The sequence below is a fragment of the Hevea brasiliensis genome, chromosome 14 (genome assembly GCF_030052815.1).
Source record: "Hevea brasiliensis isolate MT/VB/25A 57/8 chromosome 14, ASM3005281v1, whole genome shotgun sequence".
Taxonomy (NCBI): domain Eukaryota; kingdom Viridiplantae; phylum Streptophyta; class Magnoliopsida; order Malpighiales; family Euphorbiaceae; genus Hevea; species Hevea brasiliensis.
In genome coordinates, this window is record NC_079506.1 from 6780884 (window position 1) to 6805526 (window position 24643).

Below are 24643 nucleotides of genomic sequence, written 5' to 3' on the forward strand. Positions count from 1 at the left end.
GCTGGGACCCGATCCTTCGAGGGGTAGTCACGGCTTGAGTTCTTCGCTGGGACCCTCGATTTAGTTATTAAGTGGAAGTTCGAGCTGAGTTCTTCCCTGGCACCAGATTGGATTTAAGAGAGCTGTATAGGGGATCAGCTCTCATATATTATGATTGATGTTTCAGGATGCGTGAGTGCTCCAAATTACCTTTTTGATGTTATGATGTGAAAATGTTGTTGATGTTGCATTTCACTCTACAGGGTGCATTAGTTTTAGATAGTTATAGAGATTATGGTTAAAATTGATATTTTACTCTCTGAGTCGAACGCTCACTCCTGTTCAAAAATTTTTACAGGCCACAGGAGGACATTTTTTTGAGATTAACCTGCTTTTCTCCATCGCAGGTCGTTTATCAGTATTTGTGTAATTCTATAAACTTCTAGAATTTCCTCATGTGTTAGAAATATTTATTTGATTTGGGTCTGTAAACTAAATTATTATTTTGGACCTGTAAACTTAATATTCAATGCATGTTTGATGGATTGAATGAGGGAGCTGAGCTCCCATTTATTTTTATGCTAATGAGTATGTGGAGGGTGAGCTGAGCTCCCCAATTGAGTATTTATTGTGTTTACAGGTCGGGTGAGTCAAAAACTCCCTTTTGGTAGGTCCATTTTATGGCCGGACTCTGTCCGTTTAGTTTCTTGAAATTGGGCCCAAATGGGCCTTAGAGTCGAGTTAATGAACAGTTAGGCTTACTACGGGCCTCGGGGGCTTTAGGCTGGCCCAGGTCCTAGTGCCGGTCCGGCCCATAGGTTGGGTCGTGACAATTGTGGTATCAGAGCTTAGGCTCCAGATTCTTAGGGAATGTTATCTAAGTGTTGGGAAGAGTCTACTAGGAGTCACATGCGGAATATATGATTATGTTTCGTCTTTTCCTGTAATTCTTTGTTTCTAGATTCTACGTTCTACCTCGGGAAATATAAGATTACCTCAGTTAGTGTCTTGATTTTCGTGGAGTACACAGAAATGTGAAATAGAGTTAGTAGACATGTGAGGTCTATCATGAGGATACGTACTCCAAGAAATGTTATATTTTTGTCAGTATGGGTTTAAATGGTGTGCCCATTTCGTGTAAGGCACGAGTACATAGAAGTGAGTCTTAAAAGTACAGTTGCCCTAGATAAGGATGAGGATACCACTTGGCGATCATCGATAGATGACCCAGTCGAATAAGTTTGTGATAATAGAAGATTCGGGAGAGATAAGAAATTAGGAGACCTAGTGCATCGGGGCGTATCGTAGTAACTATACAATATTCTCGATGTCTACTCTGTAAGCTGCAGATTACAGTACCGACATGAGATTATTGTGTAGAGCAGCGTGTATCCCCGTGGTGCTCCATAATAAGGGTGTTTAAGATGGCTTCTGTTTTGGTATAGTTATGCCAGAACAGAGTTCTATATTTGCAGAGAAGTTGGGAACTCCTGGTTAAGAGTTTAGAGTTAGAATATTGAAAGGTCACAGTTGGGTGATAATTAGAGTCAGTGACTCAGTTACCTCAGCATGAGCTAGAGTTACATCAAGAGTTGCCATCAGACCAGAGGTTTCGGACTAGTTGCAAAGTAAAGGTGACACTTATAGAGTGAGAATAGTATACCTTGTGTGTATCAGTATGGAATAAAGTACAACTCTACTACCTAGAGAAGGTCGAAACTATGAATTGATGATTTATAGAGCTATGATATGATAAAAGAGTCATTAACTTGACATGGTTCTGGCAAGGTGGTAGATGTAGTACCTTTGTTGCAGCAAGTTAGGATATAGTCCTATCTTTTCAGAATGGATCGAAGGTTATTACTGATAATGATGACTTATGGAATAGTGTCCCAGATGGGATTGTAGAGTGTGGTAGAGTATAGTTGGCTCGGGTATCCTGGAGAGGATACAAGTTCCATTATAGGAATCATATATAATCAGATCATGATGGATGTAAATCCTTTGAATTGGATGACAGGTTTGGATGCCCGGAATCTTAAGTTTTGGCTAGTTGAGTAAACATGGAAAATAATAATAATAATAATAATAATAATAATAATAATAATAATAATAATAATAATAATAATAAAATTACTGCAAAATTAGTTCTCGAGGTAGTAAGGGTATTATGTAAGCTAAAGGATAAGAATAGAGATCATACAATAAAAGTATGACTGTAATTTGCTGAGTTCCTTTCTAATTTCAAATTATTCAAAACAATAGTATAATCTAATTATAATAGTGTTAAGAGTAATAAATTAGCGAAGATAAATCACAGAAGGCCAATGGATAAAGAAAGTGCAGAATGAAAGTTTGGACAATTGATTGCAGATGCAATATAATCTAAATGCTAGTGGAAGTACTAGCTAGAGTGGTCAAAGGACCAAATCTGAGTAGCACAGACATATGATAACGCGATAGAGACTCTGAAAGATATAGTTAGCAAGTACAGCTATTATGTTAGGAAGAAGAATGGAACCAGGGATAGAATAGTCAAGTTCTATTTTGGGTAAGACAAAGGAAATAAATGAAAGGACAACCTAAAGAGCGCATAATAAAAGGAACAAAGTTAAGATATAGGATAGGCTAAGTGTTATTCTTGGCAAGGAGAATGACAAGGATGGAAAACTCAAAATGGGACCACATTAGTGAGAAAAGTGATGGAGGTATGGAATACAATAATAATGAGTAAATGTTAGAAGGTGTGCGATGGTATTGCGGACTACCTAAATAGGTAGAGAAAGAGAAGTTAGTAAGCAGTAAGTTGAATAAAAATCAGTCTAAGGGATCAAATAGGTATGATGAGAGGAAAAGAATGATAGATAATGACACATAGGTTTTAGGTTAGACTTTTGAGATAGTGAGAAGGTAGTTGAATATAAGAGGATATTTTCTTTCTTTTCAAGTTTAGCTTGTGCTTTTGGTTCTAGAAGGTTATATAAGGAACAGAAACTGAGTCAAGGAGACCTAGTTATTGAGAGTTTGGTAGGCACAAATTCATACATAATTTCCTGATATGAGAATGACAGTAAGTGCATACCTAGTATTAAGTATGAAAGGACGAACAGAGTAATGACAGGAGTTAAATTGAGTTAGCTACTAAGGCTTGCAACTGTTTTAAACTATGAGCTGGAGGAAATACTAATTGTGGATGAGTTTCAATAGATGAAATTATTGCTAATGGGTAATTTGAGGTTGAAGTTTGGAAAGTTGTGGGCAGTATATGTGATTATATTAAGGAGAATAAACACGTGAAGTATCTTATTTAGAATTAAGGCATGACACACATTTCCCACAGCCGTGTTAGTTCAGATGGAACTTATAGTTTCTGGAGCTCCTATCCATCCAGGATGAGCAATTTCCTACTAAGGCTGGTAGGGAATGATAATGTTCTGATAGTTAAGTTGGGAAAGGGGTTACAAAAACGAATTTTCTATGGTTAATTATAAGTGTTACAAAAGGTGAAGAATGTGCTGGTAGGAGAAAATCGTAAGGTTAGAATTCCCTAAGTAATGGAACTAGTAATCAAGATAAGACTAAGAAATAAAAAGAAAGTTAAAGTTGATGATGGGATAGACATCTTTGAAGGAAAATGTGTAAGGATGAGATAGGACTAAAATTAAGGAATAAGTACAGCAGGTTGAAAAGATACCAACAATACCAAAAATAGAAAAAGGGAAGTGGATAAGATGCAAAGGACAGGAAGAGAGCTCGATAGAGTCAGTTATAATGATGAGGATAAGGAGTGTCTAACCACTGCCCCTGTGTTAACACTACCTATGAGCGGTGAAGGATACACCGTGGTGTCGTGACGCCTCGAGTTGGCCTAGGGTGTGTTTTGATGCGGAATGGAAAAGTAGTGGCTTATGCTTCAAGGCACCAAGAGGCATGAGCGAACTATCCCACCCATGATTTGGAAATGGCGGTGTAGTCTTTGCACTAAAAATGGAGACACTACTGTATGGTGAAGTGTGCGAGATATACACCGACCATAAGAGTTTGAAGTACATCTTCCAACAGAGGATTTAAACTTGAGACAGAGGAGATGGATGGAGCTTACGGAAGACTATGATTGCACCATCCGGTACCACCACAGGAAGGCCAATGTAGTAGCAGATGCTTTAAGCGAGAAAATCTTACCGCGGTTTGGCGCACATTTGTGAGAGAAGAGACCGTTGATTCAGGAAGTACATGAGTTGATGGATCAAGGTTTAATCCTAGATCTTTCAGATGAGGGGGTCTTGTTGGCTCATTTTTCAGTGAGGCCAGACTTGCGAGATAGAGTTAGAGTTTCCCAACATAGAGACCAACAATTAATGAAGATCATAGAAAGAGTACAGCAAGGTGAAGGTGGTGAGTTTGGATTTGCCAATGATGGCGCCCTAGTACAAGGTTCTAGGATATGTGTGCCCAATGTGGACAACCTCAGGAATGAAATCATGCGAAAGGCACACTATACACTGTACAATGTCCACCCAGGTTCCACCAAAATGTACCATGATGTGAAAGATAGCTACTGGTGGAATGGCATGAAGAGAGACATAGCAGACTTTGTGTCCAAGTGCTTGACTTGTCAGAAGGTGAAGTTTGAACACGGAGACCGCCGTCAGGAAAGCTGCAAGAGCTCCCTATCCCAGAATGGAAGTGGGAAATGATTACTATGGATTTTGTGACTGGGTTGCCTCGTACCACGCGAGGATATGATTCGATATGGGTAATTGTAGACCGCTTAACTAAATCAGCTCACTTCTTGCCAGTGAAGATCACATATTCTGTTGCACAGTATGCCTGACTCTACATTCGAGAAATAGTCAGATTGCATAGAGTTTCTGCTTCCATAATATCTGACAGAGGGCCCCAGTTCACTTCTCGGTTTTGGAGGAAGTTACAGGAGGCACTTGGCACACAGTTGAACTTCAGTACGGCTTTCCACCCTCAGACAGACGGACAGTCCGAAAGGACAATCCAAACACTGGAAGACATGCTTCGCATGAGTGTTTTGGATTTTGGAGGTCAATGGGATGAGCAGCTAGCTTTGGTGGAGTTTGCCTACAACAACAGTTACCATTCCAGCATAGGGATGGCACCCTATGAGGCACTATATGGAAGGAAGTGTAGGTCTCCTCTGTGTTGGACGGAAATGGGGGAAGCGAAGGTGCATGATGTAGACCTAGTGCAGTACACTTCAGAGGTAGTTCCTTTAATCAGGAACGCAGCGACTTTCAGATGGCGAAGAGTTATGCACCCAGACGGAGGGATGTGGAGTTTGCAGTGGGCGACTATGTATTCCTGAAGGTTTCTCCAATGAAGGGAGTCATGAGATTTGGAAAGAAGGGCAAGTTGGCACCTCGGTATATTGGACCTTTTGAGGTTACGGATAGAGTTGGAGCAGTGTGCGTGCGTTGGCGTGCGTGTGATGTGGTGTGGACTATGGATAGGACGGGTAGTCACGACTTGAGTTCTTCGCTGGGACCCGATCCTTCGAGGGGTAGTCACAGCTTGAGTTCTTCGCTGGGACCCTCGATTTGGTTATTAAGTGGAAGTCCGAGCTGAGTTCTTCGCTGGCACCAGGTTGGATTTAAGAGAGCTATATAGGGGATCAGTTCCCATATATTATGATTGATGTTTCAGGGTGCGTGAGTGCTCCAAATTACCTTTTTGATGTTATGATGTGAAAATGTTGTTGATGTTGCATTTCACTCTACAGGGTGCATTAGTTTTAGATAGTTATAGAGATTATGGTTAAAATTGATATTTTACTCTCTGAGTCGAACGCTCACTCCTGTTCAAAAATTTTTACAGGCCACAGGAGGATATTTTTTTGAGGTTAACCTGCTTTTCTCCATCGCAGGTCGTTTATCAGTATTTGTGTAATTCTATAAACTTCTAGAATTTCCGCATGTGTTAGAAATATTTATTTGATTTGGGTCTGTAAACTAAATTATTATTTTGGACCTGTAAACTTAATATTCTATGCATTTTTTATGGATTGAATGAGGGAGCTGAGCTCCCATTTATTTTTATGCTGATGAGTATGTGGAGGGTGAGCTGAGCTCCCCAATTGAGTATTTACTGTGTTTACAAGTCGGGTGAGTCAAAAACTCCCCGTTGGTAGATCCATTTTATGGCCGGACTCTGTCCGTTTGGTTTCTTGAAATTGGGCCCAAATGGGCCTTAGAGTTGGGTTAATGAACAGTTAGGCTTACTACGGGCCTCGGGGGCTTTAGGCTGGCCCAGGTCCTAATGCCGGTCCGACCCATAGGTTGGGTCGTGACAAGGAAACCCTCCCCCCTCCATTCTCCCTTCTCTCCTCTTCTCCCCCTCTTCTTCTTCTTCCTTTCTCCGGTGACCGACCGGCGACCTCCCAAGCGGCTCCCCACTGGCCGGCGACCCTCCGGCGACGGCCAGACCACCAGAAACGGCGGCAAGAGAGGGAGAAGAGAGAGAAAACGCGCCACGATGGCGATGGCTTCCGAGCGATTCGGCCGTCGACGTCCGATCGAGGCGATTCCGGTGGCGTTGGAAAGCTTGTTCTGAGAGCTTTCTTTTGATACCAATTTTGAAGCAAATGGAGGTCGGATGAGTGAGATATGGAGGAGAGAAGTTTCGGGTTTTTCAAGCTTTTTCGTCAGATCTACGACGATCCGACTGTTGGATCTACGATCCGAGATCACATATGGACTGAGGAAGATGAGAGGAACATGGGGGTATGATCAGATTCGGAAAATGTTGCCGGCGACCATGCGCGGTGGTTCCGGCGGTGGCTCCGGTGGGCTATGGAGATAATTCAACTTCCAGAGGCTTCCTCATAAATTTTTGAAATTTTTGAGACAGATAAACTTCGGGTAAGACAATTTCTATTATTTCTCTGTCTGTGGAGCATAAATACAGTGTTTCTTAAACAGGAAAAATTGGAGAAAAATTCTAAGAAAAATATATGATGAAAGTAAAATTATTTGGAGATATTCTATGGTGTTTGTTGAATTTTTGAGTGATTGTGAAATATTTTTGAAAAATATAGATGAATTTTAGTTAGATTTTTAGCATATGGGCATATAAGATTATTTGAAATTAAGATAATTAAATTTTATATAATTAGTTGAAGCTTGAGGATGGAGGTTTAAATATGTGAATAATTAATTGGGTTGAATTAAGAGTATGTTAGATGTTGGAAACTTATGGAATCGAGTAAAATTCTTGAATAAAATATTCATGGGTGATTAGAAAATTTCAATTCATTTTGCAATAGCCTTATAATATTATTAAGGACCGCGGGGTAAAATTTTAGAATTTTTAGAGCTTGTTTGAGTGGATTTTTGAAAAATGTCAATTATAGGGACTAAAATGTAATTTTTAAGATTTTGAGTATTGCCTGATTTTGAGGGCCCAGGAGGGGCCATGTGATATTGATAAGATGTGATTGTGGAAATTGAGAATTTAGAAGTGTTATTTAAGCCTCTTTGCAGGTTGGGTAGGTCCCAGATATAGGGGAAACTCTGCCGGATTTCCGGCATGAATTAGGCTGTCTATTGCCTCTTTAGAGTTTTATCTTAACTTAGTACTAATCAATTTATAATTTAATTATTAGGTGATCGAGGTCAGCTATTTTTCTTGTAACACCCCTGATTTTTTTATATATTATTATTGGGCTTCGTGTAGGTATCCTCAATTCGCGGAAATTCGACAGTTGTCCGGATCTGTGAATTTCCGGCGAATGCATCACCACCGGAAAAGTCTTCGAACTGGATCGAGGTTTTGGCTACCCCACCATTGTCAGGCATCCCGAGCGCGTTCCCGAAGTCGGAATCGGCAAAGGTAAACCCGAACCTTGCTTTTTCGTAATTTTCTAGTGCTTAAATAGGATTAAAAATCCATAAAATATTCGTGGTAGCTCAGAAAATTATGATTCTTTTTGCAATAGCCTAGTAATATTGCTAAGGACAGCGGCGCAAAGTTTTAGAATTTTTAGACTTTATTTGGGCAGTTTTTGCAAAAATGATCAATTATAAGGACCAAATTGAAATTTTACATATTGTGATGGATGATTGATTTGATGGGCTCAGGAGGGGCTGTGTGATGTGATTGAGTTGTGGATATATGGATTGTGAATATAGAAGTGTGTTTTGAGCCTTTTTTTCAGGTTGGGTAGGTCCTAGGTATAGGGGAGACTCTGCCGGATTTTCGGCACGACTTAGGACGTAATTGGTCTTTTCTTGATTTGTATTGAGTCATTTGTATTAAATAAATGTAATGTAATTTTCAGGTGAGCCGGGACAGCCTTCTTCCTCCGTCCAGCCGCCACAGTGACCATTGTCAAGTCTGTGAGTAAAATATTAATTTTAATTGTAATTTCACTATTATTATATGTTCAAGCATGCCCATGCATCACTTATATACATATATCTATGTAGATAAACTCTAGGCACGATTTATGTTGCATTCATAACTGTGAAAGTGCCATGTATGTTGTTGTGGTAATCTGGAGCAGCGTGCGTGTGTTAGCGTGCGTGTGATGTGGTGTGGACTATGGATAGGACGGGTAGACACGGCTTGAGATCTTCGCTGGGACCCGGTCCTTCGGGGTAGACACGGCTTGAGTTCTTATTGGGACCCGATTTGGTTATTAAGTGGAAGTCCGAAATGAGTTCTTCATTGCACAGTTGGAATTAAGAGAGCTGTATAGGGGATCAGCTCCCATATATATATGATTGATATTGCTGGGTGCGTGAGTGCTCCAAATTACCTTTTTGTTGTTATGATGTGAAAATATGGTTGCTGTTGCATTTGACTCCACAGGTTGCATTAGTTCTAGATAGTTATAGAGATTATGGTTAAAATTGATATTTTACTCTCTGAGTCGAACGCTCACTCCTGTTCAATATTTTTCAAACTCAGGAGGATTTTATTGCGGTTAACACGCTTTTCTCCTTCGCAGTTGTTTATCAATAGTTTTGTAATTTTATTTACTCCTAGAATTTTCGCATGTGTTAGAAATATTTAAATGATTCGTCTAATATAAATTGTCATGTGGACTGTAAAATTATATGCATGTTTGATGGATTGGATGAGGAGCCGAGCTCCCATTTATTTTATGCCGATATGAGTATGTGGAGGGTGAGCCGAGCTCCCAATTGATGATATATTTTGTTTACAGTCGGGTGAGTCAAAACTCCCGTTGAAAGGTCCACTTTATGGCGGACTCTGTCCGTTGGTTTCTTGAAATTAGGCCCAAATGGGCCTTAGAGTTGGGTTAATGAGCAGTTAGGCTTACTACGGGCCTCGGGGGCTTTAGGTGGCCTGTGTCCTAGTCTTGGTCGGCCCATAGGTTGGGTCGTGACAAATGTGGTATCGAGCTTAGGCTCCAGATTCATAGGGAAAAATTATCTAAGTGTTGGGAAGAGTCTACTAGAGTCACATGCGGAGTATAGGATTACATTTCGTCTTTTCTGTAATTCTTTGTTTCTAGATTCTACGTTATACCTCGGAAATATAAGATTACCTCGCTTAGTGTCTTGATTTTCGTGGAGTACACAGAAATGTGAAATAGAGTTAGTAGACATGTGAGGTCTATCATGAGGATACGTACTCCAAGAAATGTTATATTTTTGTCAGTATGGGTTTAAATGGTGTGCTCATTTCGTGTAAGGCACGAGTACATAAAAGTGAGTCTTAAAAGTACAGTTGCCCTAGATAAGGATGAGGATACCACTCTTGGCGATCATCGATAGATGACCCAATCGTAATAAGTTTGTGATAATAGAAGATTCGGGAGAGATAAGAAATTAGGAGACCTAGTGCATCGGGACGTATCGTAGTAACTATACAATGTTCTCGATGTCTGCTCTGTAAGCTGCAGATTACAGTACCGACATGAGATTATTGTGTAGAGCTGCGTGTATCCCCGTGGTGCTCCATAATGAGGGTGTTTGAGATGGCTTCTGTTTTGGTACAGTTATGCCAGAACAGAGTTCTATATTTGTAGAGGAGTTGGGAACTCCTGATTAAGAGTCTAGAGTTAGAATATTGAAAGGTCACAGTTGGGTGATAACTAGAGTCGATGACTCGATTACTGACATGAGCTAGAGTTACATCAAGAGTTGCCATCAGACTAGAAGTTTCGGACTAGTTGCAAAGTAAAGGTGACACTTATAGAGTGAGAATAGTATACCTTGTGTGTATCAGTATGGAATAAAGTACAACTCTACTACCTAGAGAAGGTCGAAACTATGAATTGATGATTTATAGAGCTATGATATGATAAAAGAGTCATTAACTTGACATGGTTCTGGCAAGGTGGTAGATGTAGTACCTTTGTTGCAGCAAGTTAGGATATAGTCCTATCTTTTCAGAATGGATCGAAGGTTATTACTGATAATGATGACTTATGGAATAATGTCCCAGATGGGACTGTAGAGTGTGGTAGAGAGTAGTTGGCTCGGGTATCCTGGAGAGGATACAAGTTCCATTATAGGAATCATATATAATCAGATCATGATGGATGTAAATCCTTTGAATTGGATGACAGGTTTGGGTGCTCGGAATCTTAAGTTTTGGCTAGTTGAGTAAACATGGAAAATAATAATAATAATAATAATAATAATAATAATAATAATAATAATAATAATAATAATAATAATAATAATAATAATAATAATAATAATAATAATAATAATAATAATAAAATTACTGCAAAATTAGTTCTCGAGGTAGTAAGGGTATTATGTAAGCTAAAGGATAAGAATAGAGATCATACAATAAAAGTATGACTGTAATTTGCTGAGTTCCTTTCTAATTTCAAATTATTCAAAACAATAGTATAATCTAATTATAATAGTGTTAAGAGTAATAAATTAGCGAAGATAAATCACAGAAGGCCAATGGATAAAGAAAGTGCAGAATGAAAGTTTGGACAATTGATTGCAGATGCAATATAATCTAAATGCTAGTGGAAGTACTAGCTAGAGTGGTCAAAGGACCAAATCTGAGTAGCACAGACATATGATAACGCGATAGAGACTCTGAAAGATATAGTTAGCAAGTACAGCTATTATGTTAGGAAGAAGAATGGAACCAGGGATAGAATAGTCAAGTTCTATTTTGGGTAAGACAAAGGAAATAAATGAAAGGACAACCTAAAGAGCGCATAATAAAAGGAACAAAGTTAAGATATAGGATAGGCTAAGTGTTATTCTTGGCAAGGAGAATGACAAGGATGGAAAACCCAAAATGGGACCACATTAGTGAGAAAAGTGATGGAGGTATGGAATACAATAATAATGAGTAAATGTTAGAAGGTGTGCGATGGTATTGCGGACTACCTAAATAGGTGGAGAAAGAGAAGTTAGTAAGCAGTAAGTTGAATAAAAGTCAGTCTAAGGGATCAAATAGGTATGATGAGAGGAAAAGAATGATAGATAATGACACATAGGTTTTAGGTTAGACTTTTGAGATAGTGAGAAGGTAGTTAGAGGTTCGTTATGAATGTCAGGCAAACATTTTTAGTGTGATCAACAGAATCACTTTGTAGTGAAGCAATAACGACAGGACAATAGTAGGGGTAGAACGAAAAGTGACAAGTCTGGATGGTTATAAATCACTAGAAAGTTCAAGGATCAAATTAATGACCCTAGATAAGGGTGAAATTAGTGTTGGAAGAATTTATTAGTGAGAGAAATCTTTCAGGAATCAACAAAAGTTAAGGGCACAATAAAAACGATGATAGATATGAATCATAGGTCGAGTATAAGTAAAGTTAATAAATTATAAAATATTATGTCAAGAAGAAAAATGGTACGGTAAAGGGTTCATGCAGATGATACCTTATAGATAGAGCATAATTGTGCTAGGAGATGATGAAATTTGGAGAGAAAGACCAAGAAACTTAGGTGAAACGTTATAATATGACAATCAGGTGTAGTTGAATATAAGAGGATATTTTCTTTTTTTTCAAGTTTAGCTTGTGCTTTTGGTTCTAGAAGGTTATATAAGGAACAGAAACTGAGTCAATGAGACCTAGTTATTGAGAGTTTGGTAGGCACAAATTCATAAATAATTTCCTGATATGAGAATGACAGTAAGTGCATACCTAGTATTAAGTATGAAAGGACGAACAGAGTAATGACAGGAGTTAAATTGAGTTAGCTACTAAGGCTTGCAACTGTTTTAAACTATAAGCTGGAGGAAATACTAATTGTGGATGAGTTTCAATAGATGAAATTATTGCTAATGGGTAATTTGAGGTTGAAGTTTGGAAAGTTGTGGGCAGTATATGTGATTATATTAAAGAGAATAAACACGTGAAGTATCTTATTTAGAATTAAGGCATGACACACATTTCCCACAGCCGTGTTAGTTCAGATGGAACTTATAGTTTCTGGGGCTCCTATCCATCCAGGATGAGCAATTTCCTACTAAGGCTGGTAGGGAATGATAATGTTCTGATAGTTAAGTTGGGAAAGGGGTTACAAAAACGAATTTTCTATGGTTAATTATAAGTGTTACAAAAGGTGAAGAATGTGCTGGTAGGAGAAAATCGTAAGGTTAGAATTCCCGAAGTAATGGAACTAGTAATCAAGATAAGACTAAGAAATAAAAAGAAAGTTAAAGTTGATGATGGGATAGACATCTTTGAAGGAAAAGGTGTAAGGATGAGATAGGACTAAAATTAAGGAATAAGTACAGCAGGTTGAAAAGATACCAACAATACCAAAAATAGGAAAAGGGAAGTGGATAAGATGCAAAGGACAGGAAGAGAGCTCGATAGAGTCAGTTATAATGATGAGAATAAGGAGTGTCTAACCACTGCCCCTGTGTTAACACTACCTATGAGCAGTGAAGGATACACCGTGTACTGTGACGCCTTCAGAGTTAGCCTAGGGTGTGTTTTGATGCGGAATGGAAAAGTAGTGGCTTATGCTTCAAGGCAGCTGAAGAGGCATGAGCAGAACTATCCCACCCATGATTTGGAAATGGCGGCTGTAGTCTTTGCACTAAAAATCTGGAGACACTACCTGTATGGTGAAGTGTGCGAGATATACACCGACCATAAGAGTTTGAAGTATATCTTCCAACAGAGGGATTTAAACTTGAGACAGAGGAGATGGATGGAGCTTACGGAAGACTATGATTGCACCATCGGTACCACACGGAAGGCCAATGTAGTAGCAGATGCTTTAAGCGTAAAATCTTACGCAGCTTTGGCGCACATTTCACAGAAGAGACCGTTGATTCAGAAGTACATGAGTTGATGGATCAAGGTTTAATCCTAGATCTTTCAGATGAGGGGGTCTTGTTGGCTCATTTTTCAGTGAGGCCAGACTTGCGAGATAGAGTTAGAGTTTCCCAACACAGAGACCAACAATTAATGAAGATCATAGAAAGAGTACAGCAAGGTGAAGGTGGTGAGTTTGGATTTGCCAATGATGGCGCCCTAGTGCAAGGTTCTAGGATATGTGTGCCCAATGTGGACAACCTCAGGAATGAAATCATGCGAGAGGCACACTATACACTGTACAATGTCCACCCAGGTTCCACCAAAATGTACCATGATGTGAAAGATAGCTACTGGTGGAATGGCATGAAGAGAGACATAGCAGACTTTGTGTCCAAGTGCTTGACTTGTCAGAAGGTGAAGTTTGAACACCAGAGACCGTCAGGGAAGCTGCAAGAGCTCCCTATCCCAGAATGGAAGTGGGAAATGATTACTATGGATTTTGTGACTGGGTTGCCTCGTACCACGCGAGGATATGATTCGATATGGGTAATTGTAGACCGCTTAACTAAATCAGCTCACTTCTTGCCAGTGAAGATCACATATTCTGTTGCACAGTATGCCCGACTCTACATTCGAGAAATAGTCAGATTGCATGGAGTTCCTGCTTCCATAATATCTGACAGAGGGCCCCAGTTCACTTCTCGGTTTTGGAGGAAGTTACAGGAGGCACTTGGCACACAGTTGAACTTCAGTACGGCTTTCCACCCTCAGACGGACAGTCCGAAAGGACAATCCAAACACTGGAAGACATGCTTCGCATGAGTGTTTTGGATTTTGGAGGTCAATGGGATGATCAGCTAGCTTTGGTGGAATTTGCCTACAATAACAGTTACCATTCCAGCATAGGAGTAGCACCCTATGAGGCACTATATGGAAGAAAATGTAGGTCTCCTCTGTGTTGGACAGAAATGGGGGAAGCGAAGGTGCATGATGTAGACCTAGTGCAATACACTTCAGATATAGTTCCTTTAATCAGGGAACGATTGAAAACAGCTTTCAGTAGGCAGAAGAGTTATGCAGACCCCAGACGGAGAGATGTTGAGTTTGCAGTGGGCGACTATGTATTCCTGAAGGTTTCTCCAATGAAGGGAGTCACGAGATTTGGAAAGAAAGGCAAGTTGGCACCTCGGTATATCGGACCTTTTGAGGTTACGGATAGAGTTGGAGCAGTTGCCTACTGGTTGGAGCTACCACCCAATCTTTCTCACGTTCATCCCGTGTTTCACATCTCCATGCTCAGGAAATACATTCCAGATCCTTCTCATGTACTACAGCCGGATGTAATAGAGCTAAAAGAGAACTTGACGTTTGAGGAGCAACCTGTAGCCATAGTGGACTACCAAGTGAGACAGTTGAGATCAAAACAGATCCCTATGGTTAAGGTTTTGTGGAGGAGTCAGTCAGTGGAAGAGTGCACCTGGGAGTCAGAACGGGACATGCGTAGCAAGTACCCTTATCTGTTCAATGTGTGATCATATACTTTATTCTGCCTTGTGTAAAATTCGAGGACTAATTTTCTGCAAGGGGGGAAGAATGTAACAACCCTGATTTTTTTATATATTATTATTGGGCTTCGTGTAGGTATCCTCAATTCGCGGAAATTCGACAGTTGTCCGGATCTGTAAATTTTCGGCCAGACAGACCAGCTACCGGAAAAGTCTTCGAACTGGATCGAGGTTTTGGCTACCCCACCATTGTCAGGCATCCCGAGCGCGTTCCCGAAGTCGGAATTGGCAAAGGTAAACCCGAACCTTGCTTTTTCGTAATTTTCTAGTGCTTAAATAGGATTAAAAATCCATAAAATATTCGTGGTAGCTCAGAAAATTATGATTCTTTTTGCAATAGCCTAGTAATATTGCTAAGGACTGCGGGGCAAAGTTTTAGAATTTTTAGAGTTTATTTGGGCAGTTTTTGCAAAAATGATCAATTATAAGGACCAAATTGAAATTTTACATATTGTGATGGATGATTGATTTGATGGGCCCAGGAGGGGCTGTGTGATGTGATTGAGTTGTGGATATATGGATTGTGAATATAGAAGTGTGTTTTGAGCCTTTTTTTCAGGTTGGGTAGGTCCTAGGTATAGGGGAGACTCTGCCGGATTTTCGGCACGACTTAGGACGTAATTGGTCTTTTTCTTGATTTGTATTGAGTCATTTGTATTAAATAAATGTAATGTAATTGTCAGGTGAGCCGGGACAGCCTTCTTCCTCCGCCTAGCCGCCACAGTGACCATTGTCAAGTCTGTGAGTAAAATATTAATTTTAATTGTAATTTCACTATTATTATATGTTCAAGCATGCCCATGCATCACTTATATACATATATCTATGTAGATAAACTCTAGGCACGATTTATGTTGCATTCATAACTGTGAAAGTGCCATGTATGTTGTTGTGGTAATCTGGAGCAGCGTGCGTGTGTTGGCGTGCGTGTGATGTGGTGTGGACTATGGATAGGACGCAGACACACGGCTTGAGATCTTCACTGGGACCCGGTCCTTCGGGTAGACACGGCTTGAGTTCTTATTTGGGACCCCGATTTGGTTATTAAGTGGAAGTCCGAAATGAGTTCTTCATTTGCAGTTGGAATTAAGAGAGTCAGTATAGGGATCGGCTCCATATATATATGATTGATATTGCTGGGTGCGTGAGTGCTCCAAATTACCTTTTTGTTGTTATGATGTGAAAATATGGTTGCTGTTGCATTTGACTCCACAGGTTGCATTAGTTCTAGATAGTTATAGAGATTATGGTTAAAATTGATATTTTACTCTCTGAGTCGAACGCTCACTCCTGTTCAATATTTTTTCAGGCTACAGGAGGATTTTATTGTGGTTAACCTGCTTTCCTCCTTCGCAGGTTGTTTATCAATAGTTTTGTAATTTTATTTACTCCTAGAATTTCCGCATGTGTTAGAAATATTTAAATGATTCGGGTCTGTAATATAAATTGTCATGTGGACCTATAAAATTATATGCATGTTTGATGGATTTGATGAGGGAGCTGAGCTCCCATTTATTTTTATGCCGATATGAGTATGTGGAGGGTGAGCTGAGCTCCCCAATTGATGATATATTTTGTTCACAGGTCGGGTGAGTCAAAAACTCCCCGTTGAAAGGTCCACTTTATGGCCGGACTCTGTCCGGTTGGTTTCTTGAAATTGGGCCCAAATGGGCCTTAGAGTTGGGTTAATGAACAGTTAGGCTTACTACGGGCCTCGGGGGCTTTAGGCTGGCCCAGGTCCTAGTGCCGGTCCGGCCCATAGGTTGGGTCGTGACATTTCTGCATCCAGCAGCCACAATAGTCATCGGTGTACTGTGAGTAAAATATTAATTTTAATTGTAATTTCGATATTATTATATGGTCAAGCATGCCCATGCATCACTTATATGCATATATTTATGTAGTTAAACTCTAGGCATGATTTATGTTGCATTCATAACTGTTAACGTGCCATGGATGTTGTTGTGGTAATTTGGAGCAGTGTGCGTGCGTTGGCGTGCGTGTGATGTGGTGTGGACTATGGACAGGACGGGTAGTCATGGCTTGAGTTCTTCATTGACTCGATCCTTCGGGGGTAGTCACACTTGAGTTCTTCATTGGGACCCCGATTTGGTTTATTAAGCGAAAGTCCGCTTGAGTTCTTCACTGCACCAGTTGGATTTAAGAGAGTCAGATAGGGATCACCCCATATATTATGATTGATATTACTGGGTGCGTGAGTGCTCCAAATTACCTTTTTGATGTTATGATGTGAAAATGTTGTTGATGTTGCATTTCACTCTACAGGGTGCATTAGTTTTAGATAGTTATAGAGATTATGGTTAAAATTGATATTTTACTCTCTGAGTCGAACGCTCACTCCTGTTCAATATTTTTTCCAGGCCACAGGAGGAGTTATTTTACAGAGCAACCTGTTTTCTTCCTCGCAGGTTTAACGTCGATTATTTAATTGTATTATTATTCTCTAAATTTGTAATTTAGGACTCCGCATGTGCTAGTAGTAGCATTAAGCCTGTCAGGGACTGTATGAATTCATGTTTGCGTATTAATAAATGAAAATAAAAATTTTATGAGTTTTAAATGGTTATAAACGAGGTACTTGAGGTTGGTAGGCTCCCTAATTTTTGTTTACGATAATTTCAGGCTAAGTTGGCCCGAAATATAATTATAACAGTTTAATTTAAATTATTTTATGTGCATATTGGGCCTAAATTGTGGGCCTGGTTATGGATTTGAGGAATAGTTAGGCTTACTACGGGCCTCGGGGGCTTTAAGCTGGCTCAGGTCCTAGTGCCGGTCCGGCCCATAGGTTGGGTCGTGACAATATGTTACAGAATTTGACACGTAATATTTTTTTTCATAGTATTGTCTGGTAGCTAATACGTAGTATTCTCCTTCATAGTATTATCACGTAGCTAAAACATAATATTTTCTTTCATAGTATTAACACATGACATCTTTATTATATGTAAATTATAAATTATTTAATAGTTATTCTATTAATATTATAATAAGTAGTAATTATTATAAAGTAACTTACAATATATTAATATATATTAATTACATAATATATATATATATATATATATATAATATAATATAATATAATATAATATGAAATCTTTATTAAAAAGTTTGAGAGATAAAATTAATAAAAATAAAATTTAAAATAATTAATAAAAAATTTTAAAATATTACATTACTTTTATATATTAAAATTAAAAAAATATATATAAATTAAAATTATTAATAGCTAACGTATATTAGCATGGGCAATTCCCTAGTTCTAATACCATAGCATGTCCAAAATGGACTAATTAAACAATTCTTGGCAAAGAGTAATAGGAAATTATACAATTATCAACATACAAAACGAGAGATGATGTGTTAATGCAATCCTGGTTTAATGCCTTCCAATTCAAGGATAATTAAGAAAAATGATGAGTTACTTGTGCTATTCCTGACTAAATCGGATTCTTGCAAAATAGCGCATGATTTGTCCGAACATTTTCCCATACCTTTGGGGAAGGAGGTGCATTGTCTGAAATCTGAATGTGTTCACAGATCGCAGAATTTAATGAAGGATGCTTTCCTTGTTTAATATTTACCCAAGCGCTTGCTGTAACAAAGAATTCTAGAGCCATCGCTGCACAAACATAAGGCTATTCTATGTTCAATATGCTTTGCTGTTTGACTTGCAACACATTCTTAAACTCATTGATGTAAGATAATAAAACTCTCATATTTTTTACATTTCCTTATATTATAAAAAACCATTTTCTGAAAGTTCATGTTTAATGTAATAAGAGGTTTGGTTGGAATCCTAAAGAATCGGGAGTAAAGAGGCAGTTTATGTTATAATCTTCTACATTGGTTGCTGAAAACGGGGCAGGACAAATTGAGAGCAAAAGGCAAAAGCAATTTTATATTGTCATAAATGAAATTTTGTACAAAGCACTGCAGAAAGAGGAAAATTTTCCTTTCATTGACAGTGATCATTGATTGTTTAAGGGAAGCAAAAGGGTAAACTTCCGCCGCAAAAGCGACCAATATGACAATACATTTTGCAATGATGCAACAAAGCAAGACAGGAAATTTCATATGAATTCAGCAATATATAAAATTCACCAGAGTCCTGATATACTATTTGATCGATCATAGGGTAATCTTGATGAGAAGAGATGAAGCTAGGATGACTTGTTATTTTTAATTTCTTTGGTCAGGCCTTGAGCTTGTTGGCCCTAGAGATTGGAGAAGCAAAACTCAAAAGCTTTAGTAACTGTGTAGAAATAAAATTAACCTTTTGCCAGTCCTTCAATTGCTCTGCACAAAACAAGGAAAAATGTCTGTTAATGTCATGAGAGATTGGACTCCATTGTAAAAGAGTGTCCCTTGTCTGCTCCGTAAGTCCAGTTTCTGAAAGTTAAATAGTAACTAAGTTGCACAGAATGAAATACCTGGACCTGAACCTGTTTTCCACCCTTTAGGGCCATTATTCGGGATCATGTAAAATATTTCTGCAAATTAATATGAACACAAGTGATAAAATCAGATACAGAAGCTATGTTATTCTGATTGCATATATTGCATTATTGAAATATAAATTGAAAGTTGAGAAAGCAAACAATTGTTAAACATTTCTCTGTTCCACTTTTTACATGTCAGCCTGTCAGGAAGTACCTGGATTAAGCAGCACAAGCTTTAAAACCTTAATTCTTCCTCTTCCTTATCACTATCTAAACTGAGACATTAAAGAAATAAATTAAAAAGTAAAATAAAGAAAATAAGCATGCACCATGAAAATTGATAATATATCTTAAGTTCTTTCAAAATTGATTTACCTTTATAACAATTGAATATCACTTCTGGAATGCAGGCTAATTCTGGCCAGTGCTGCCCTTTACCCTTCTGGCACCTTTGTTGAAGCAGAGGGCACTGGTGGATATGCAATTGCAGAAGAGAGGGAGGCAGGCCATTCTTTGGAAAGTAGGCAAGCTTAGGGCATCTCTCAATCCTCAAATATTCAAGTGACATGAGGCTTCGGAAACCTTTGTTAGAAAGGTATATCAGGTCTTGCAATCCTTCAATGGTAAGGCTGGTAAGAGAGGTAGGCAACTTCATATCTATCTCATCCTGTGGAAAGGACACCACACCAGTACATCTGCCTGCAATACTGAGGTTCTGGAGAGAAGTGAGCCTGTGCAAACCCCAATTAAACAGAGGGGTATAGATCTCGACCTTATGAATACAAAGTGATGTCAAGTTGGTGGGGAAGCCTTCTTCTGGAAAGGATGCAATGCCTGGGCAATTCTTTATAGTCAATTCTGGGAGAGACATGAGATTGTGCATGTTATCAGGAAGGGCCGCAAGTTTGTCACAGGATTCAACTATAAGTTTTTTCAGATGGGCGGTGGGCAACCCTCCCTGAGGGAAAGAAGCAGCACTTGGACATTTCTTTATAGTGAATTCTTGAAGAGAAGTGAGATTGTACATGTTATCAGGAAGGGCCTCGAGTTTCTCGCAGTCCTCAAGGCTTTTCAAATGAACTGTAGGCAACCCTCCTTGCGGGAAAGAAACAATACTTGGACAGTGAACTATTGAAATGTGGTGGAGATTGGTGAGCATGTGCAAGTTCTCGGGTAAGGATTTAAGATAAGGAAGATATCCAATTTCAATAGATTCAAGAGATGTGTTGTTGTCGAACCTTTCAATTATTGACTCTAAAATTGCACCTACTCTTCCACTGTCAAATATGGAATAGTTGATAACCAGATGTTTGAGGGAAGCAGGTAACTCCCCTAAGAATGTAAGAGAGCGGCAGCCACCAATTTTCAAATGCTGAAGATTAGGAGAGTTAGTGTTGCAGCTGATACTTCCCTCATCTGTAACCCTAGAAGATGAACAAGCCTCTCCCACATCCAGCAGCCTCTGCAACTTGTGGCAACGACTTATCTCTAGCCTTTCTAGAGTTGGAGGTAGCTGGTGTCTTCCAATAGAAATCAGAGATTCACAACTAAAAATTTTCAACTCCTTAAGACACAAACTGCTGTAAATCACTGCATCCGGCAAAGAAATAAGTTTTGGGCAGCATTCAATATATAGCTTTCTCAGAGACTTAAAGCTGTGAAGCCATGGCTGTAGTTTCTCAAGGCTTTTACAACCTCTTAATTCCAAAATTTTAATTTCACAATCAACAACACCCTTTCGCAACAACTCTTCATTTTCAGCGATGCCCTTTTGCGAAAACTCTTCATTTTCAAATAGCACCCAATGTGGAAGAGAGGGATGTGGGTAATCGTAATCTGAAACATAAGAACCAACAACAGTAAACTTTTGTACCTTTCTTAGGTTTTGAAAAAACTCATTCAATGGAAATAAAAATGATTCTACATCACGAATTATCATGAAGTTTGCCGAGCTAAAGCCTCCGCCCAATTCAACCTTTCTGCATCCATCGATTTCCAAATGAGATATCATCGGAAGGCTTTGAAATGAAACCGCCAATTGCAAACATTTTCTAATCTCAAGCTTTTGCAATGAAGGCAGATGGCTGGGTAAGTTTCCAATCAGTTTGGGACACTCAACAATGGCAAGCTTGCGCAGATGGGGGAATTCATACCCACAAATATTCCACTCTTCCCATTTATACATGTTCTCAAAGCGCAGAGTCTCCAGAGCTGGAAAAGGATTTGAATTGCCCTTACTCTCCCCATAAAACTCACGATCAACCGTTTTTACATTGGAAAACCCTTTGATAACCAAGTCCTTGAGAGAGGAAAGCAGCCCAAGTTGCGGCAGGGTTGTGCATTTCTCGCAATTCACCAACTCTAAACGCACCAGATTACTAAATAAAGGATGCCCTACCCATGATGGGAATTCGATACCACCATAACCCCTTACAGTGAGCTCTTTCAAATTTCCATGTGGTTTCATCTTCTCTAGTACAACTCTATCATGACTTGCATTTCGTGTATTTCGAAATCCCCATTTCATCACCACCTTGTCTATTCTCTCCTTGTCCGTTAAGATGGCTCCCACTACATTTGAAGCATTAGTCAGATTCTCCAAACTTGAAATGCGGAGTGCCCCTTGAAGAAATTTTAAATTCATCAAAGCTGTTATACCGACTTTATTACCTTTCCCTACAACAAAATCAGACAATGTACAAACACTTTTCAATTCTTCTATTCCCAATGGCATTCCTTCAACAAATGTGTGTCGCATATCAAGATGTCGCAGGTTGATCAGATTCTGTATTTTTGAAGGCAATTTCTTGAGACACTCGCATCTTTTCAGTAGCATAGTTTGTAAGTTGCAAAGAGAGGTTGTTGTCTCAGGTAATGTTCTAATAGGGGTGTATGAAAGGTCAAGATACCTAAGATGCTTCAAGTCACCTATTGAATCTGGCAGCTCAGTGATATTATAATGATTGAAGGACAGAACCCTTAAGCATGGCAACTTTGATAACAAATAAGAAGGAATGCAATTTGCTAAGTAGCACTTTTGATAGCTTAGCGATAAGGGTAGAAAAGTTCGCATATGCTTGATCTTTTTAAACGGCTCAAATCTTTCACAGCGATCAAAGATGGCAGGAATGTAAGAAGAATGGCGAGCTTTTTCTTGCATTCTTGCAGTAAATTCATCCTCCAATCTAAAATAAGTATTTCCAGCAACCACTCGAGCTAGATCATTCACGAGGTCATGCATTACAAATCCACTAGTGCTTGAAGCTTGAAAAAGTGATCTAGAACATAGGTCTTGAAAATACTCTTCACCCACATCCTCCATAAGCTGATCGTCTCGTTGCTCAATTAAACCTTCTGCCATCCATAGAAGCGCTAGTTGCTTCTTTCCAAACACATAATCCTTGGGAAATATTGCACAATAAGCGAAACATCTCTTTAAATGTGAAGGGAGGTGATAGTAACTTAATCTTAACACAGGAAGAATGTCATTGTTGTCACCTTGCAAATACCAGATTTTGCTATTCATTACATTTTCCCAATCCTCCCTTGGTTTTGAGCGTAGAAGGCCACCCAAAGTCCTTGCTGCCAAAGGCAAGCCACAACACTTGTTTATGACTTTTTCACGAATGACTTGCAAATTTGGATCAGCAACTGGAACACTTCGGCTATGAAAAGCATGGTCAAGAAACAATAACCAACAATCTTCATTTGAAATACAATTCAAATTGTAAGATTGAATTGTTTTCATCATTCGTGCAATAGACATATCACGTGTTGTCACAATCACTGTACTTCCTGGAGCTCCATACACAAGTGGAGAACACAGAGTGTTCCAATCATCAAAATTATTGTTCCAGATATCATCCAAAACAATCAAAAACTTCTTTCCTGCTAACAACTGATGCAGTTGGAGTTGAACTTGATTGAGCTCCTTTAGATCACATGACTGCAAAGTGATTGACTCAAGAATGCTCTTTGTTATTCTCAAAATGTCAAACTCATCAGACACACAAACCCACGCCTTTAGATGAAAATTTTGTTGTGATAACTCGTCATTGTAGACAAGCCGGGCAAGTGTTGTTTTACCCACCCCACCCATCCCAACAATGGGTATTACTCCAACTTTCACATCACTAGCTTCAATGCTCGAAATCAAATCAATTATCTTTCTTTTATCTTTGTCTCTGCCATACACTCTAGGTTCATGGTGCAAACATGTACTAGGTGGTCGCACACATACCTTGCTAAAGGACGTCCCTCCAACATTTCTATTTATCAAATCCAAGTCCTTTTGCTGGTCTACAATCTCCTGAAATCTGGTGGTGATCTGCTTCATTTTGGACATCATCTTTGAATTGAACATAACAGCTACCGGATTGATGGTTGTCCCAACAGTATGAGAGAGTTTCCGGAGATTACTTGAGCTGGCTTGAGATTCATCCTTCAGTTGGCGCTGCAAAATTTCGGTGGCAAACTCATCCAAGATGTCCTCCACATCATAAGCCAAATCTCTGAGGCTGTCCAGCCACATCTTCACTGACTGGTTAGCAAGCTGCTTCTCCTCTGCATCTTCAAGCACAGCATGGATGTGGGTCAACGTTTTCCTCCACTTGTTAATCTTGGCAATGACTTTCTTTTTCCGAGGAAACTTGGATAGTTTAGAGAAGGCAATATTTCCAATCTTCTCGAAAAGTAACTTGACAAAGGCTGATAGAGCAGCCGTTTCAATGGCGGTAGTCATGGTTTCTAGGCTGAAACAGACCAGTTAAGGGAAAGAAGAGTAGAATACTCTGGTTTGAAAAAAAGAACAATGGTACTGCAGAAAAGGTAAATTAGAACAGAGGGAGAGAGAAAGAGAGAAAAGGCGATAGTGCAGTCTAATGGGATAGAAGAGATTGATCAGGAAACGTTCATTATCAATGGAACTCATGACAAAGATGGATTAATAGTAGACTTCCCCAACATAGTGGTCCAAAAACAAGAAGGAAATTGATTAGAAAGTGCCTTTTTTAACAGGACTTGGACTTTCATCAAATGTGAATGAGAGAAAAACAAAGAGAGAGATGAAAATACTTATACAGGCACAGAAGTGATGTATAGTTATCTCTTGGACAGCTCACAACACTTGGCTTTAATGGGATAGAAGAGGTTGATCAGGAAACGTTCATTATCAATGGAACTCATGACTAAGATGGATTAATATTAGACTTTCCCAACATGGTGGTCCAAAAACAAGGAGAAGGAAATTGATTAGAAAATGCCTTTTTTAGCAGGACTTGGACTTTCATCAAATCTGAATGAGAGAAAAACAAAGAGAGATGAAAATACTTATACACGCACAGAAGAGATGTGTAGTTATCTCTTGGACAGCTCACAAC

The 24643-nt window shown here is 39.1% G+C and overlaps 1 protein-coding gene and 1 long non-coding RNA gene across 2 annotated transcripts; one reads left to right on the top strand and one right to left on the bottom strand.

The window, feature by feature from the left end:
* The first annotated feature begins 16574 nt into the window (after positions 1-16574).
* Positions 16575-17380, top strand: LOC131173201 (uncharacterized). Its single transcript, XR_009143435.1, has 2 exons — positions 16575-16613; positions 17181-17380. It is a non-coding gene; the product is annotated as an uncharacterized LOC131173201 (long non-coding RNA).
* Positions 17381-18697: 1317 nt separating this feature from the next.
* Positions 18698-24382, bottom strand: LOC110670550 (putative disease resistance RPP13-like protein 1). The gene is made up of 4 exons (XM_058134178.1): positions 19641-24382; positions 19480-19535; positions 19257-19316; positions 18698-19122 (listed from the first exon to the last, which is right to left on the bottom strand). The coding sequence occupies exons 1-2, from the start codon at positions 24004-24006 to the stop codon at positions 19501-19503; spliced, it is 4401 nt and encodes a 1466-aa protein (XP_057990161.1). The 5' UTR covers positions 24007-24382; the 3' UTR covers positions 18698-19122; positions 19257-19316; positions 19480-19500.
* Positions 24383-24643: the final 261 nt, after the last annotated feature.

Excerpts from the sequence above, each read along its gene's own strand:
- LOC110670550 (XM_058134178.1), bottom strand. The coding sequence starts at position 24,006 with ATGACTACCGCCATTGAAACGGCTGCTCTATCAGCCTTTGTCAAGTTA. Across the intron at positions 19,536-19,640 it reads GATATTCAATTGTTATAAAG|ATAGTGATAAGGAAGAGGAA; the intron begins GTAAATCAATTT and ends GTCTCAGTTTAG.